The sequence below is a fragment of the Myotis daubentonii genome, chromosome 14 (assembly GCF_963259705.1).
Source record: "Myotis daubentonii chromosome 14, mMyoDau2.1, whole genome shotgun sequence".
NCBI classification, from domain to species: Eukaryota; Metazoa; Chordata; class Mammalia; order Chiroptera; family Vespertilionidae; genus Myotis; species Myotis daubentonii.
Window position 1 is genome coordinate 7984516 of NC_081853.1, and position 16452 is coordinate 8000967.

Genomic DNA, 16452 nt, shown 5'->3' on the forward strand with positions numbered 1-16452 from the left:
ACTCTTACCTTTTACAGGAGATGTAATTGTCAGCGTGAACGACACCTGTGTTTTGGGACACACACATGCGCAAGTTGTGAAAATCTTCCAGTCCATCCCCATCGGTGCCAGTGTGGACCTTGAACTCTGCCGAGGTTATCCGTTGCCTTTTGACCCAGATGACCCCAATACGAGTTTAGTGACCTCAGTGGCCATTTTGGATAAAGAACCAATTATCGTGAATGGGCAAGAGACCTACGATTCCCCAGCTAGTCACAGCAGTAAAACAGGCAAAGTCAACGGCATGAAGGACGCCAGGCCGAGCAGTCCGGCCGACGTGGCTTCCAACGGTTCCCATGGTTACCCCAATGACACTGTCTCGTTGGCTTCCTCCATAGCCACTCAGCCAGAACTCATAACTGTCCATATAGTCAAAGGGCCAATGGGCTTTGGCTTCACTATCGCAGACAGCCCTGGAGGGGGCGGCCAAAGAGTGAAACAGATCGTGGACAGCCCCCGGTGCCGCGGCCTGAAGGAGGGGGACCTCATCGTGGAAGTGAACAAGAAGAGCGTGCAGGCTCTCACGCACAACCAGGTCGTGGACATGCTGATCGAATGTCCAAAGGGGAGTGAGGTCACCTTGTTGGTGCAACGAGGAGGTATGTAGGTTTATTTTGTTCTTTGATTTTTTTTTTAACCCATAATCCATTGTTTAACTTACTGGTCTTTGGGTAGCTCTTTGGGGCTTTTAAAATGTCTGCTTTACCAAGATTATTTTTATTTAAATGATTAGAAATGCATTCAGAATGTTTTCTGATTTCTTCAAATGCTAGCATCTTTAGAATAAAGGTTGTGTTTATACATATGTTACACATATGCAGCTAGAGCGATACCCTTAAATGTAAGTCAGATTGTGCCTTTAAATGACCATTAAGATTTTAAAACCTTTCTCCTTTAAATCTCCTGAACCGGGTCTGCATAGCGTGCATGCAAAATGGGGCTCCCGGCCTCTCTTCTGACCTCAGCTCACACTCTTCTCCCCTACTCACTGTCGTTCAGCCACCTGGCCTCTTTTCTCAAGTGCCTGTAGCGCTCCAAGCCCTTCCTGCCTCAGGGCCTTCGCACGTCCTGTTCCCTCTGCTGGGAATGCCTCATTCCCACCTCTTCCCTTGGCTGGCTCAGTCTCATGGGTTTCCTCTTGAGAGAAAGTTTCCCTGGTCGCTAATCTAAAGTAGCCCTCCAACACCTCCGTGTAACCTCCACAGCTTTACCCCATTTCTTCATGGCCTTTACCGGTACCATGATTATCACAAGTCACTCATTTGTATATATATTTTTTGCTGCTCTCTCTTTTTTACTAGAATGTAAGAGCCATAAAGCCAGGGCCCGTGTCTACATATTGACGTCTGTATTCCCAGCATTTAACACAGTTCCTGACTCCTGCTAGGTATCCATGAGTAAATCGGTATTGAATGAATGAATGGATGAATGAATGAGTATGCGATTAGTTATACTTGTCAGGAACAAGAGCTCCACCAATTGTATTAAAAATAATATCTCAGCGTACCCACAATTTAATGATGTGATTAAAGACCCCAGGGAAGTGGGGTATTCTAAGTCTTGAGGAGTTAGACTTCCTGCTTTCCCCTGCCTGCGTGCCTCACCGGAACTCCCAGGACCTCACCTGAGAAATATTTTCCATGTGTTGGAATGTCGTTTCTGAATCCGTGTGTGTGACTAGTGGTGGGTCACCTCACCCAATGTGTCTGATGCTGGCTGGCCCTTGCCAACGTGACTTGTTCCGTGCACGGCATATTCTGCCCCTCTGAGCCGAGATGAGGAGCCAGGCTTTTCTTTTCTCTGGGTTCTGTTGCTACAGTGGCGCACATGTATGTCGCAGCCGCCTGTTCTCACGTTCTCGTGGTGCTGTGCGTTCTGTGACCCAAACAATTGGTGTCGTCGGAAGGAGACCCAAAATTCAGAGCAGCCGTCTGTGTGAATAGAAATTCTCGATCTTTCTTGATCAGTTTCAAAAGCCACTGTGCAGATTTTATTCTTAAAAACGGTGTTTCCACCGATGCAGCTTTCATATCTCTTGTACCTAGATCACTTGACAGGATAGATAATTGTTGTTTAAACAGTGACTAAGACGTAGTAGGAAGTGACTTGCGTGTGAGGGTGATGATAATACCTGGCACTTAGACATAAGCTGGCAGTTTACAAAGCACTTGCCTGAGGGCACACGCTTCTCATCTCACTTTCACCACGTCCCTGACAGGTGGGCGGTGCCAGCCCACGAGGTGACGGAGAAGTTCGCCCAGGAGTTTGCCGTCTAGTCCTCTGCCTTCCTTCTGAGGGACGCTGGTTTCTGCAGAACCGCTGGTTTTGGCAGTCAGCAAGCAGCTGGAAACTTTTCAGTAGTTTTCAGTTCATCAGCGGCATCTCTGATTCAGCCACTGTTCCTTCGACAGTCACAAACCACTCTGCTCTCCTACCGAATTAATTGCCCCTTCATTATTTGCTCCTTCATTCCTTTTGTCAGTGTGTTTAGTTTTCCTTTGTTATTAGAGTCACTTTTAAGAGGACCAAAACAGTGAGTCTCATTATAATCTACCAACTGACAGTGGTTACTGGAATCGTATTATAATGAATGTGCCCACACTAGCAAATAATTAATTATAGAAATATACCTCTGGATTTCAAATACGTTTGCATTCCCTGTTCTTAATTTCTGAGAACTTTTTTGTGAATGCCATTACCTTTTATAACATGAAATTAATGTGGAGAGATCCCGAGTATGTTCCCGCATTAGTCAGCATCGCCATAGTTTAATCCGGAACCTGAGTAACGTAAGATCTCTGTAACATCAGCACTTCTTTACAATCCATCATATGCCTCGTGCTTGATTTACATGTGGGACTGGAAGTGTGTACACGTGCAGTTGGCAGGCTAGCAGCAGCTACTATTAATCTGTATAGAAAGCATATAAATATGTGTTTCTGCCACACGTTAGTTATTTGAATCGGCACTGGCATTTCGATCATCTGTCCTGCATGGTGGAGTGGAACTCTGAGTAGGTTTGATGAGGCAACAAAGACAGAAGCTCAGTTAAATGAGAACATAAAATGGCCACTTCACTGATTCTTTTTTAAGAAATAAATGATAAAAAGGTTTATTCAAAGGTCCTAGTGTTTACAAACTGGAAACACAACTTAGCAATAGCCAGAGTGTTCCAAAGAAGAAATACAAGCTGAGGGTTCTCAGAGGGAAAAGTGCACCTTGAGAACAGCCAGTCCTGCAATACCAGCTTCTGTATTGGTGCGAAATGGCATTCATCTAGGTCAGCGGTCGCCAACTGGTGGTCTGTGGACCACTGGTGGTCCGTGAGGTCCAAGAGGTTGGCGACCGCTGCTCTCGGTGGCCCATGGTCTGGATGCAGGAACGGTCTTTCCTGAGTCCTTCGGGCTAAGCAGAGGGCTATGTGCGGGTTATGTATCAGCATTGACGCAGGGCTGGACAGCTCAGAAACGTTTAAGTCCCCAAGCTACTTGGAACAAGGATAGAATAGTCGCCTCATGCCTCATCCTATTTGACTTAGTGATTTAAGTTTGACTATAGTGCTCCCTTTTATGTCTTCACTCTACTCCTCATTTCCTCCCTTTAGAACAGGATTTTTTTTCTCTCTCTGAAAACATCAGAGATCAAATAAAATATGCTGAAGCCACTTGATGCCAAGGTGGCAACGCCTTCATTGGGTTCCTGTGTCCCTGGGAGGGGGTATATGGACTAGCGACATGCTTGTTATATGTGAATTTATAGTCAGCTCAATATTTGTGTCCATTGGGACATTATTATTACATATCAGGTTTAGAAACCAGTCTGTCTTGAGGATAGGTCAGCCGGTGGAGGAGATTCCTAGATATCAGGCGATTCTCTCTAATGAAGCTCATTTCTGCCACAGCTCCAAGTACGCAGACTGATAACCCGTGAGATCCGCACTGACTGATTCTCAGGAATTCGGGTCTCAAGGGTGAGGCTTTCTGTGCCTTAAAGATCTTTTTCTACTTCGGGCATAACTGGTTAAGTTTGTATTTTATTTTAATTTTTAATCTCACAGGCCCATTTTTGCGCTTTTCAAGATCAGGTACATTTTGGGTTTTAGTATTTTTCGTCTCTTCCCCTCCCACCTGGAAACCACCCAGAGGTTGAGATGCCGTTTGTTAATTTCTGGGATCGGGCCGTTTCCTGGGTCAGGCCTGGAGATGCTGGGAGTGCCCATCCATGTGGCCTGGTGCCTGGGACCACCAGGCATTTGTTTATAAGTCTCTTCTCTGTAAACCTGGCCCTGCCTGCTGTCCACTGGGCAAGTTCCCCTAGTAAGGGCCAGCCAGCATCTTCCTTCTGGGCCTGCCCTTCCTCTGTCGCCCTCTGCTGTCCAGTCAGGAGAATGCTTCTATTGATTCATTTTGACAGCTTTGGCTTTCACATGGCCTGTCCTCTGACACGTGTGAGGCTAGAGACTTTTTTTTATGTATCTGGAAAATCATGCTAGAAGGTGATTACTATCTTTAACATATAGAATTTTTTTTAAATTTACAAAAGATATAGAATTTGTCCCATAAAGGTTTTTTACTTTTTAAAAGAAGGATTGTTTTATTTGAAGCATATAACTAACTACCTGTGCCCCTCTGTATAAGATATTTTGTGTTTGGCTAATTCACACCAATTATTAGGTGGGTCATCATTAAGATATAATTTTGGGTTGAGTCAGAATACTTTGTCAAAAGAAGATTTAGCAGTGCATTATGGGAAAGGGGAATTTATGCTCTGGTTTTGAGAGAAAGTATGTATTGGGTGTGTCAGGAACCAACCTCTAGTTCAAACTCTGCTCTTACCTGCCCTTACCTGTGACCAGCTTACTATTCCTGCCTCAAGACTCATTTTTTAATTAAAAAAAAAATGGATGGTTTGAACTAGATCACCTTTAAGATGACCCCTGGTGCTCTATAATTTTATGCAAAGAATGACTAGATCACCTTTAGGATGACCCCTGTGGCTCTAATTTTATGCAAATAATGACCTCATAGTGTGTGGAAAAACAAAATTCAACTGAGTAAAATGTAAAGCTCTGATTGGCTGTTAGTCAGTGACTGGTGCATTGGGCAGCACCCCATCTACCAGACAGAAGGAGCCCCACGGAGCTTAGCACAGTGGGAGACAGGCAGAGGGAGCGGACAGGAAGTTTCGCTGTAAAAGCCAGAGTGGCCGTGCCAGGTCACCTCCCCTCGGGGCAGCAGGGTCGGAGGCAGGTTACCTCACTGACCGGGTAGTTCCAGATTGACGGGTTTAAGATTCCATTCCTGGGAGAGGCCAAAACTGTAACTAAATTATTAAAGTCTGCGTTTGCTGGTATGGGACTCAGCGTAAGTGACTCCCTTTGGGGAGAAAAGAGCACATGGTCCTACAGCAGGTGGTGCAAGTGTAAATCCCAGCCCCGCCTCTGCTGGCTCTGGGGCCCCGGGCAAGACTGCAAAAATGGCAAGACTGCACATGCCGGCACATGACGGAGATCAAATAAGGCAGTGTTTGTGCTCATTTCTGACATAGGACAAATCACTGGTGTTTTATTGATGTTGCCTAATAATACAAGCAACAGACTAGGGGTGGGTTTTTATTTATTTTAAAATAAAAATAAAAAATCTTCAACCTGGACCTACAGTATCTCAATCCCAGTGCTTGACCGCCAGGTATCCGTATTCAGTCAGAAGCTCCGCCAGCGATTCTGATGTGTAACCTGAGCTATAGCCAGTGTCAGGCTCCTGCCCTCAGGGATCCTGCTGGTTTTGATTCTATAACAAAACTTGGGGAGAAATGAGTTTATAAAACTAATAGTTACTTTCATTTCTGGGCAGTACCCTTCCTTTAAAGCCTGCTTCACAAGCAGCACATTCCTCAGTCTTCGCTCAGGTCCATGTCAGCTCCCGGATTCCACCTTTTCCTACTTCTGAGAACAGAGGGAGGGCTGATCCCGGTCCTCATTTGGGGCACAGTCTCCAGTGGCTGTTGCTGATCACAACCAGAATGGAAGTGATGTTTGCTGTTCGGTTTGCACACACTACACTGAATGCTTTTGTCAGATAATGAAATGTTACGCTCCCTGCAGGGCAGGTCAGTGTCCACCTTGGATTCTTACATCCCTGGTGCCTCTCAGGAAATCCTGGCTGAAAAAATTAAGCATGCTCCACAAGTCACAATAGAAAATTATTCGCAGAACTTTGTAGTCACACCTCATAACTTTAGAAAGATGATAAAGAGGTGCTAAAAGGCAAAAATTAGATATGAAAAGGGTGGTGGTGATGGTAATGATAACGTTACTACTCTCACCAGTGAATACTTACTGTGTGCCAGGCTTGTTGTCATAGTAGCAACACACACACACACCACAAACAGGCAGGTAAGACCTCGCAACACCTCGTTGTGTGACTTCATTGGAACTGTTACCAATTTGCAGTGGGATTCTGAGTACGCTCTTCTGGGCTGTGATTGTCAGCCCCGGTGCTGGGGGCGGGGGGGGGGGGGGGGGAGGGGAGGGGTAGAAATTGAAGGAATCATTTGTTTTTTGTGTTGAAAATCACAGCTACATTTGCTTAGATATACTAAAGGGAAGTTTCTGGTTTGTTTGGGAAAGCATGTATAAAGGCTCCTCCTTGCTTAAACCACTGGCAAGAAAAACAATAAACAGTTTCACAACACGCCAGGCATCATTGGTTCTGAACACTTTTTATCTCATAATTCAGAAGTGGCCTCTCAGGTCAGCACAATGTTGACTGCATTTTATTTTTTTATGGTTCTGTTTTTTTATTTTATTTGTTTTAATCTTTACTGTTTAGATTATTACAGATGTCCCTCTTTTTCCCACCTATAGCTCTCCTCCACCCGGTTCCTGCCATGCCCCAGGCCTTCACCACCCTATTGTCTGTGTCCATAGGTAATGCATACATGCATATAAGATCTTTTTTAATCTCTTCCCATCCTCCCACACCCCCTTCCCTCTGAGAATCGTCAGTCTGTTCCATTTCTATGACTCTGATTCTATTTTATTCACCATTTATTCTGTTCATTAGATTTATTATTCATTTGATTTTTAGATTCAATTGTTGATAGATATGTATTTGTTGCCATTTTGTTGTTCATATTTTTTACCTTTTTTTTCCTCCTTCTTCTTCTTCTTAAAGGATACCCTTCAGCATTTCATATAATACTGGTTTGGTGGTGATGAACTCCTTTAGCTTTTTCTTGTCTGTGAAGCTCTTTATCTGACCTTCAATTCTAAATGATAGCTTTGCTGGGTAGAATAATCTTGGTTATAGTTCTTGCTATTCATCATTTTGAATATTTTTTGCCACTCCCTTGTGGCCTGCATAGTTTCTGTTGAAAAATCAGCTGACAATTGTATGGGCACTCCCTTGTAGGTAACTAGCTGCTTTTTTCTTGTTGCTTTTAATATTCTCTCTTTGTCTTTAGCCCTTGACATTTTAATTATGATGTGTCTTGGTGTGGTCCTCTTTGGGTTCCTCTTGTTTGGGGTTCTCTGTGCTTCATGGGCTTGTAAGTCTATTTCTTTCACCAGGTAGGGAAAGTTTTCTGTCATTATTTCTTCAAATAGGTTTTCAATATCTTCCTCTCTTTCTTCTTCTGGCACCCCCATAATTCAGATATTGGTACGCTTGAAGTTGTCCCAGAGGCTCCTTACACTATCTTCATATTTTTGGATTCTTTTTTCCTTTTTGCTCTTTTGGTTCGGTGTTTATTTCTTCCTCATATTTCAAATCATTGATTTGATTCTCGGGATCCTCTAGTCTACTGTTGAATCTCTGTATATTATTCTTTATTTCAGTCAGTGGATGCTTAATTTCTGACTGGTCCTTTTCCCTTTTTTTAGGGGGGGGAGGGAATTCTCACTAAGCTCTTTGAAAGTCTTACTAAGTCCCTTGGAGGTTTTTAGAAGATTCTTGAGTAACCTTATAACCATGGGTTTGAACTCTATATCCAGTAGTTTGCTTTCTTCCATTTATTTCATTTGTGACATGTTTCTTTGTCCCTGCATTTTGGCTGCTTCCCCGTGTTTGTCTCCATGTATTAGGTAGAGCTGCTAAGTCTCCTTGAATTGATAGAGTGGCCTTGTGTAGTAGGAGTCCTATAGGGCCCAGTGGCTCAGCCTCCCCAGTCACCTAGCTGGACACTCTTGGTGCACCCCTTTGTGGGCTGTGTGCACAGCCTTGTTGTAGTTGAGCCTTGATTGCTGTTGGTGTCACTGGAAGGAATTGACCTCCAGGCTAATTGGCTGCAGGAACCAGCTGTGACTACAGTGGGAGAACTGCTGTGCAGGAGACACCCGTATGGAGCAGGACTGGCTTCAGTGGGGCTTTGGTGCTTGCTGAATCTCCCCCTTGAGTGTGTCACTTATGGATGTGTAGAGTTGTAATCTGGTATGGTCTGACACTGACCCCGGTACACTGGCTCTTGGGTCTCCAGGGAGATGCAAAGTCAGCCACTGCCTGGGGCCACCCAGCAGGAGCTACAGAGAGATCTTCAGATTCCTCCTCTTTGTATCAGGTTTGGAGGTGTCTGGAAGAGGCCCAGCTGTGAAGCAAGGTAGGCTGGATTCTGTTGCCATATCTTGGGCCTTTTATTGATAGGTTTGGGGCTCCCTGACCCAGCTTCAGCTTATTTGACAGGTATTAGCCTGAGCAAGGACAGGACATTCATATGCAAAATCCACTGCACACAGCTTGGGTGGGGTTGTAAATTGGATGAGGTGGGGTCTTAGGGAATCACCAGGGCAGAGCAAACAGAAATGGTCGCCAGTCAGCCCTGCACCCGGGAAGGTCCCAGCATGGGAACAATGCAAGAACCCCATCTGGAAGAAAGCCGCCCCAGAGTTCCTACTGCGATGCCAGACAGTTCAGTTTTGCCTTGTATGTGTCTGTGTCCCCCAGAGCCTCACCCAGCACTGGAGCTCAGAGGAAGCAGGAGCTTGTAAGTTCAGTTCGTGGTGCCTTTTAAGAGGAGCAGCTGGGTCTCCAGCAGCCTCCGTGTCACTGAGTCCTGATCTACACTGGTTTTTACAGCCCAAACTTCTTACTGCCTGTAGGGACTTCTTTTCCCAGATCTGGGGCCCTGGGCTGGGGGGCTGGTGTGGGGCTGGGACCCCTCTCTCCTCCGGGCAGCCTCTGCAGAGAAGATCTTCCTCCCGATTAAAACAGCAGCCCATGTGGGCGCCGGACCAGCCTGTTCCGCGCCTTCGCACCTCCTACCAGTCTCGGTGTGCTTTCCTCTTTATTCCTCTAGTTGTAGGCCTTCCATTCAGCCAGCTCTCCGGCGGTTCTGGATGACGGTTGTTTTATAGTTTAGTTGTAATTTTGATGTGGCTGTGGGAGGCAGCGCGTAGAGTCATTTGCCTACGTTCTCCCTGTTGACTCCATTGTAGAGAAGAGGACGATGGGACCGAGAGGCTCAGTGACTCACCCAGAACCATGTAGCTGATAGTTGGCAAAGTCAGAATTTGAACCCAGAACTTAGGTTTAGAGACTGAGTCCTTAACCATGGTGCCAGGCAGCCTCACGCATTAAAGGGAAGAAACTGCAGGACCCGAGCTGTGGAGCAGCAAATCTCACACATAAAGGAGTGGATACGGTCGGAAGTCCATGGGCAAGTTGATGCCACTTAATTTTCATCCAGGTTTACTGATGTGTTACTAGTTCATGAAATCATCATCGATCCAGATGGGAAAGCAATACCTAATCTCGTCGCCTAAGCCCCTCATTAGCATTAGGTCATCCTGGTGTTTTCCCTTCTGAAATGATGCAGAGCCGTCATAATCAGAACCGCAGTGAGCTGCACACCAGAGACCTAAGCGGGTGAGCAGGTGCCACTCGCTCTCTGCCCTTGGTCTTGGACTGGAGAATGGATTGCAAATTGCACCGCTGATGTGTTTGACTGCCAGAACCTCTCAGATTGCACTGCAGGGCCTCCGAAAGGGGACTCGGGTGCTCGCAGAGTGATACCCTAACAGTTCTGTGTGCGCACACCAGCAGCCTGTGTCAGCTCTGCATCATGCGCCAGGCTCTGTGTGCCGCCCAGCTCTTCCCCGGCCCCTGCCGTCCGTCGTTGGGCACCTGGCCTGGCAGGGCCTTGCAGCAGGTCTCGGTGCCTCCTGCAGTTCATTCTCTGGCCAGAGTGACTTACCGTCAGTTGATCAGAAAGGCTTCCCATCATTCAGCGAGATCGCCGAAGCCTTGCGCCAGGGCCGAGTGCTGGCCCTTCCCTCGCTCTGTATTTTCCTCTCCCAGGAGCCTCGGGGCCCACAGACATCCATCAGGCTTCTGTGCAAAGGTCCTTTCTTGTGAGAAGCCGGCTCTGCACCATAGCAAATTAAGCAGCACCCTCCGCCATCACTTGCTTCTCTCTCCTTCCTCCTGGCACTTAAACTTCCTGTGATCTGGGAGCAGCAGCTTGGCCTCAGCCATTTCTTCACCTGTACCACCTGCAACCCGTACCTGGCACGTTGTAGGTATTCAGAAAGTCATATATGTGGATCGAAAATAGGAATTTATGCCAGGCCCTTTGTTTCCACAAACACTCCCCCTCAAGAGCACTGTCTGAGGGGAGCACCATCATTGCAGCTAGGAAAGGGGCAGGAGAGGGCGACCCCGAAATCACAGGGTGGAAAGGTGACTGCGGTTTGCCTGCAGAGCCTGGGCTCTGGGCGCAGGCTGCTCTCCACGGAAGGGCATCGGAGAATCGCACCAGGGAATCCTGTTCTCCAGGACCCAGCGTGGCCGTCCCTGGCCTCACGTGGCCGTTTAATCGAAATTAAATGCCAGGTCTTTGTCCAGTGGCTGCCGCGGAGGAGCTCAGTGTGGCTCGTGGCACTGTGTGCCCGTTCAGTCAGGGAACATCCCTGTCCCCCCAGGAAGGGCTGTCGCCTAGCGCTGCACTCGAGATGTCATTATTTACCCTGGAAAGGAGATGCTGAGGGTCTATTGTTGCCCTTCCTCTTATTTGTACTAGAGAACTAGTGTAAGGGAGATACGGAATGGAAGGCAGCTTCGTGGCAAACAGATTTTTTTATGCAGATAACAATGATAGGGCCTATTTATTCATATCTTTCATGTGTACACGGCTCTGAGCTCTTTACATGTGTTAAGTAGATGTTAGGGGGTCACAGGAGTCGAGTCTCAGAAAACGTATAAGACTTATCAAGTGTTAGCACTTGGGCATCTGCTCTGTTGCAAGGAGAGAGCTCGTCCAGTTTTAATGGGAATCGTAGGGCCTTCACGAATACTGACTGACAGGGCTTAGGGAGCTTAATGTAGATGATCGTATTATGTAAAATATCTTTAATCCAAAAAGGGGTAGAAACTTTAAAACGCAAGGAAAATTCACCCTAAATTCTTACATAAAATCATGTAGAATTTGTCACCTGAGCTTCAGCAACGTGAAAAGACGTTGAAGTCTTGTTGATGTAGGAATCTGATTCGGTTTCTCAGACTGATCGGCCTTCCTGCTCGCCTGTTGACTAACACCTCAGTTTTCTAGTGATTTCAGAAGTCGAGTCCTATAGTCAGAGCCACTGCTGCCTAATATCTTCCTAGCTACTAAAAGTTGTTCAGCCCTGGCTGGGTGGCTCAGTTGGTTGGAGCATCGTCTCATACACCACAAGGTTGCAGGTTCAATTCCCAGTCAAAGCATGTATGTAGGTTGCAGGTTCGATCCCTGGTCGGGGTGCATACAGGAGGCAGCTGATCGATGTTTCTCTCCCTCTCTCCCTTCTTCTCTCTCAAAATCAATAAAAACATATTCTTGGGTGAGGATTAAAAGATAAATAAAGTGAAAAAAAGTTTTTCATGTTAAATTCGCAAACTTCCTAGCACTTTGCAATGCTGCCCCAAGCAGTCACCATTGTTAGTAAGGCGCCTTCTGGCCTTGACCACTAATGCAGTTTTAAGCTGCTATTTTTATTTACTTCATGGTGTAAAGTGATCAAGGGTTTTATTTGAGAATTTTTTATAGAATTTTAGGTCACGTTTATATTTATATTTGAGATGACTTATAGCAAGAGATGAGACAAACATGGGGTGTCCCCCAAAAATGCATACACACTCTTTGAATAATTATAAAGCCAATGTTTATTAAAGTACATTTCATTTTCAAAATTGAGTTGTCAGCTATTAAACTGTATAAACTATACATTTTTGGGGACACCAAAATGTCTCTATTTTGGGTCTGTCTTTACTCTATAATACATAGCCCCCCTCCGCTCCCCTCGCTTTCAGCATCCTAAGGAACTCAGGTTTTGATCTCATAGTGTTTTAACTGAAGACAGCAGTGTGGACGCATGGAGAGACGCGAGGACTTGCTGTGGACTGTGTCCTAGGAGTTTCTTTTGACCTCAAAATTCCAGCAACTGGCTTTTTTGGTTTCATTTATACCTTTTTTAACAGAAGAAACAAGGTATCTTTAGACTTTTTGTGAGTTTATTTTCTACCTTTACTTTGGTTCCCTATAAAGTTTATTGTGTAGCTGTCCCCTCCTTCAGATGGTGTCTCTCGTGTGAAAAGTCTGCCTGGCCCGTAGGGCAGCATCTCCCGTCTGAGACTGTGGCACCTTATTCACTGAGTTTCTCTTTCTTGCCAGAGGTTTCTTCGTAGCCTCTACGCTGAATATTTTTCAGTTCTGAACATTTTAAAAACTGTTATCGGAGGCAGAGTTTACTTACTCCATTTAACATTTTCCCACCTTCCTTCATTGGCCTCAAATGCATCACACATGCTGTACCGCCAGCTGGAGTGCAGTATTTGCCACGGTTCTTACTGAAGCTCTTTGCATTGCCTCCGGCAGAGTTTTAAAAAGTCCCCCCACCTATACCACACCTGGTATTCCCCCTGTTGTGTTCCTGCGCAGATATTAACCGTGCCCCCTATTTGTGAACATACTCTTTTTTGGTTCAGAAATCTTGCTGGTAGAATCCTAAGGTCTGAAAATAGCGCTGGGTCCTTAAGAGTGTTGTTTCCATTGGCAACGTGCAACATGCCTTTTTTTTTTTTTTGGTGCCCACTTGTTACCTGGGTTTATTTCATACTCCTGTTTCTTTTTATGTTTCTAATATTCTCAACTTTTTTTTTCCTCACCATTTGCAGTAAACACTATCCACTCTTTCATTCAACAAACGTCAGCACCGTGTTAATCTCCCATTATAGGAGAATGGCATGCAAGGGAAGTAAACAGCTGTAAAAATACAGTGTGACTGATCACACCCTCCACATTTTTTTGTGCTTAATTCTTTTTCTAGAAATCTCACCTGGTATATTACCTTTGCCATGATAAATTCTAATATACTCGTTTTGTAATTTTAACATCTGAGGCAACGTTGTTTGAAGGATCCTTTGGCATGCTACCAGCGTCGCAGTCCTTGTGGCTAGGAGCCTGGCCAATGATAAGACTGTAATGGGTGGATCCCCTCTGTCCCTGTTGCTGGCTGTCAGCTCACTTCACTCAGCAACCTGCTATTGATTAGACTTATTTTGGCAGTGGCTGTGGTCAGGGGGCTTGTCATGATGTACCCATCTAAAAAGCTGTATTTAAAAATACTTTCTTAGAGTTGCATAAACACTTACCCGTTTGTTGTTGTTTTATCATCTTTGGGAGATAGTTGGAATTAGGTCTGTGCCTCCGAAGATATTTATGTTGATTCTAAATTTCAAAATGTTCTCCATGGTTACTTTTGCCATAGATACCATTCACCAACGTGGGAAATGATCACATTAAAATAATAATAGCACTGCCCGTGAATTAATGGGACTCTGTGTGCGTGTAGTTTGCCCCTGCAAAGCAACTGTCACTTGACTTTGGTGATTGGAGGAGAAGGAGGCAGCTGTTTTTATCAGTCTCACACGGGGCACTGTGACATCATGGACTGGTGTTCTCTGCTGGGGGCTGTCTGCATCACGGGAATGTTTAGCAGCCTCCTGGCCTCTCCCCGCTCGATGCCGGTGACACCCTGTCCTCCTCCCTGGCTTCAGACGCGGCAGATGTCCCCTGAAGGGCAGCTTTGACCTTGATTGAGAACCGCTGCTTTAACCCCTTTGACACCCATCTGCTTTGCTGATTGAAAATGCTTGGTTCTAGCCCTGGCCAGTGTTGCTCAGTGGGTTGGGCATCACCCCGGGCACGGAAGGGTTGCAGGCTCGGTCCCCAGTGCGGGGCGAGACAGCCGGTGGATGTTTCACTGTCACTCACTTCTCCCTTCCTCTCTCATTCAAAATCAATACAATTCTTTTTTTAAAAAGAAGATGCTTGTTCTGTTTTTTGTAGGTTTAAATGAAGTCAGTTTATGGATTATTGTGTGTAGAACTTGGATGGAAGAAATTTCATGTGAGAATTTCCCCATTTCTTCTCAGTCATCGCCTCTGCCTCTGCTCAGGGGTGGAAGTAGCACTGGCCAGCTGTCGCCATCTCCCTTCCCACCCGCTCTCTGCCGCCAGCGAGCAGTGCAGGCCGCTCACTCTGGCAGTGCCGCTGAGCCTGTGCGCTGTCGCCTGGAACGTGGGGGGGCTGTGTCCTCCTGGCGCTGCAGGGAGCCCGTCCCGAGGGAGGGCTCGTGTCCTGCCTGAGTGGAGGAGGCTCAGAGGAAGGCGGAGCGGGACCCCCAGGCTCCCGCTGTTTCCGTGTGACTGTCTGGACTCCAGAAAGACAAGGGAAGGGGGGTTGATATTCACCCCCTCCCCCTTTCTAATGTTCCTAGTTTGCGAAGTGATGAATTGACAGATTGTGACCAGTTGCTTAAATCTGTTTTTACAAAAATGTACTGATCTGTGAAACCTGGAATCTAGGAGGTTGTGAAAACAGGGTGGGAGGCGGGTGCGTGGGAGTGACATGGGAGTGGGGCTGGGATCCAGGCAGGGGGAGGCAATGGGACCTCCACCCTTTGCCTGACCATCGCTTCCGCCGCCTGGTCAGTTAGGGAGAAGCTGAGCTTGGGGTCAGGTCCAGGGCTCGATCTCATCGCTCTCCTCTGTGTTGCCCTGACATAATGTGACCTGTCTGGGTCAGACTCTGCCGTGATTTCTTTGGTCTGAGTGTAAAATTCCAAAGCAAGAGGAAACTGGGTGAGCTGTGCACATTCACTGTGCACTGGGTACCCCAGAATATCCACGGCTGACTTCTTACATATACAAAGCAGTCTCAAAACTTGATGATAGTTTAAAAAAAAAATACATTTCCAGTGTATTGTTTTCATTGATACCCCGCGTACCTCGACTCTCAGCTTGATGAGAGCCTCAGTTGCCTGGAAAAGCCAGCAGGGAACAGCCCAAACCAGGAGAGGAAGCGAGGGGACCCTGGCCCTCGGTCTCCACTGTGAGGCACTTGCCGAGCGTCTTCCTCGCTGTACATGCTCGCGGGGGGAGCAGGCATTTCATTGCCAGTGTGAGTTCCTGTTCCTTACCCTTCCCGCCCGAATGCCACGGGCTCCTTCAAGTGCCTGTGATACATCTTCTTCCCGGATAAAAACTGTCATTAAATAGCCTTGCCGTTCGGAATTTCCCCTGCACCTTAGATGTACTCGACCTATAAAGTTCTTTTTCATTGAGATTCACCCCGAGCGGGACAGCGTGTGCTGGGGGGGGGGGGGGGGCAGTGTGTGAGTGAAACCGATGCCCATATTCTGCCTTGACGCAAATCCAATTGGCAGGATGAGTATTGACTCGGTGAGACCTGGAATCTATATGGGACAGAGCGTAGCGGCTGCTGCTTCCCAGCGCTGTCGGGCAGCCATTCATCAGGAACCGACAGTCAGGAAAAGCTGCCCCTCTGTGCCGCGCATCGTCCCGTAGGCCAGGGCAGATACTGTTCCAGCAAGAGGTGTTTGCAGCCATTTAATATCTCCGTGGGGGATGAATGGGGCTGCTCATCACGTGTCCTTTGCTCTGAGGAAAAACCTGAGTCTTCAGTAAATGGCTCTTTAGGTCTGACTGGCAGACACGGAACAGGGCGGCGCTGCAGGCTCCCACGTCGGTCGCCTGGCCTTTGTTAGCCGTGGCCAGGGCTTTCTAAGGCCCATGTGCCTTCCTAAGTGTAAGAGGCTGGAACGCAGTTTTATACGGTGCCAGGGCTGGCTTCGGTCACAGTTACGCAGTTTGGTAATAAAGTTCGTTGAAATGGCTAAATAACAGACGCCGTTATGGAGAGAACAGGAAAATGACCCTCCGATTTTGCAAAAGCGCATTGCAACAGGAAGGTGATTGTCACGCCGAAGAGGTGTGAAAACTGCTCCAGAGTGTCATGGGTTTGGCTAGAGAACAGGATCTGAAATATTCTTTTCATCAGGTTTGCTTTTGGGGGGACGGGTGAAGCTTTTAGCTCTGTCTGGCCATAAAAGTGCTTTTCTCAGGAAAGACATGAAGGTGCCCT

General features: G+C 46.7%; 1 protein-coding gene across 16 annotated transcripts in view; it reads left to right on the forward strand.

Moving 5' to 3' along the window:
- MAGI1 (membrane associated guanylate kinase, WW and PDZ domain containing 1) overlaps positions 1 to 16452 on the forward strand; it is a 559916-nt gene that overhangs the window by 490052 nt on the left and 53412 nt on the right. For all 16 annotated transcript variants that reach the window (XM_059663036.1, XM_059663038.1, XM_059663040.1 and 13 more), the window contains one exon: positions 18 to 638. In XM_059663036.1, coding sequence (XP_059519019.1) covers positions 18 to 638 — 621 coding nt within the window. The remainder of the gene's footprint in view (positions 1 to 17; positions 639 to 16452) is intronic.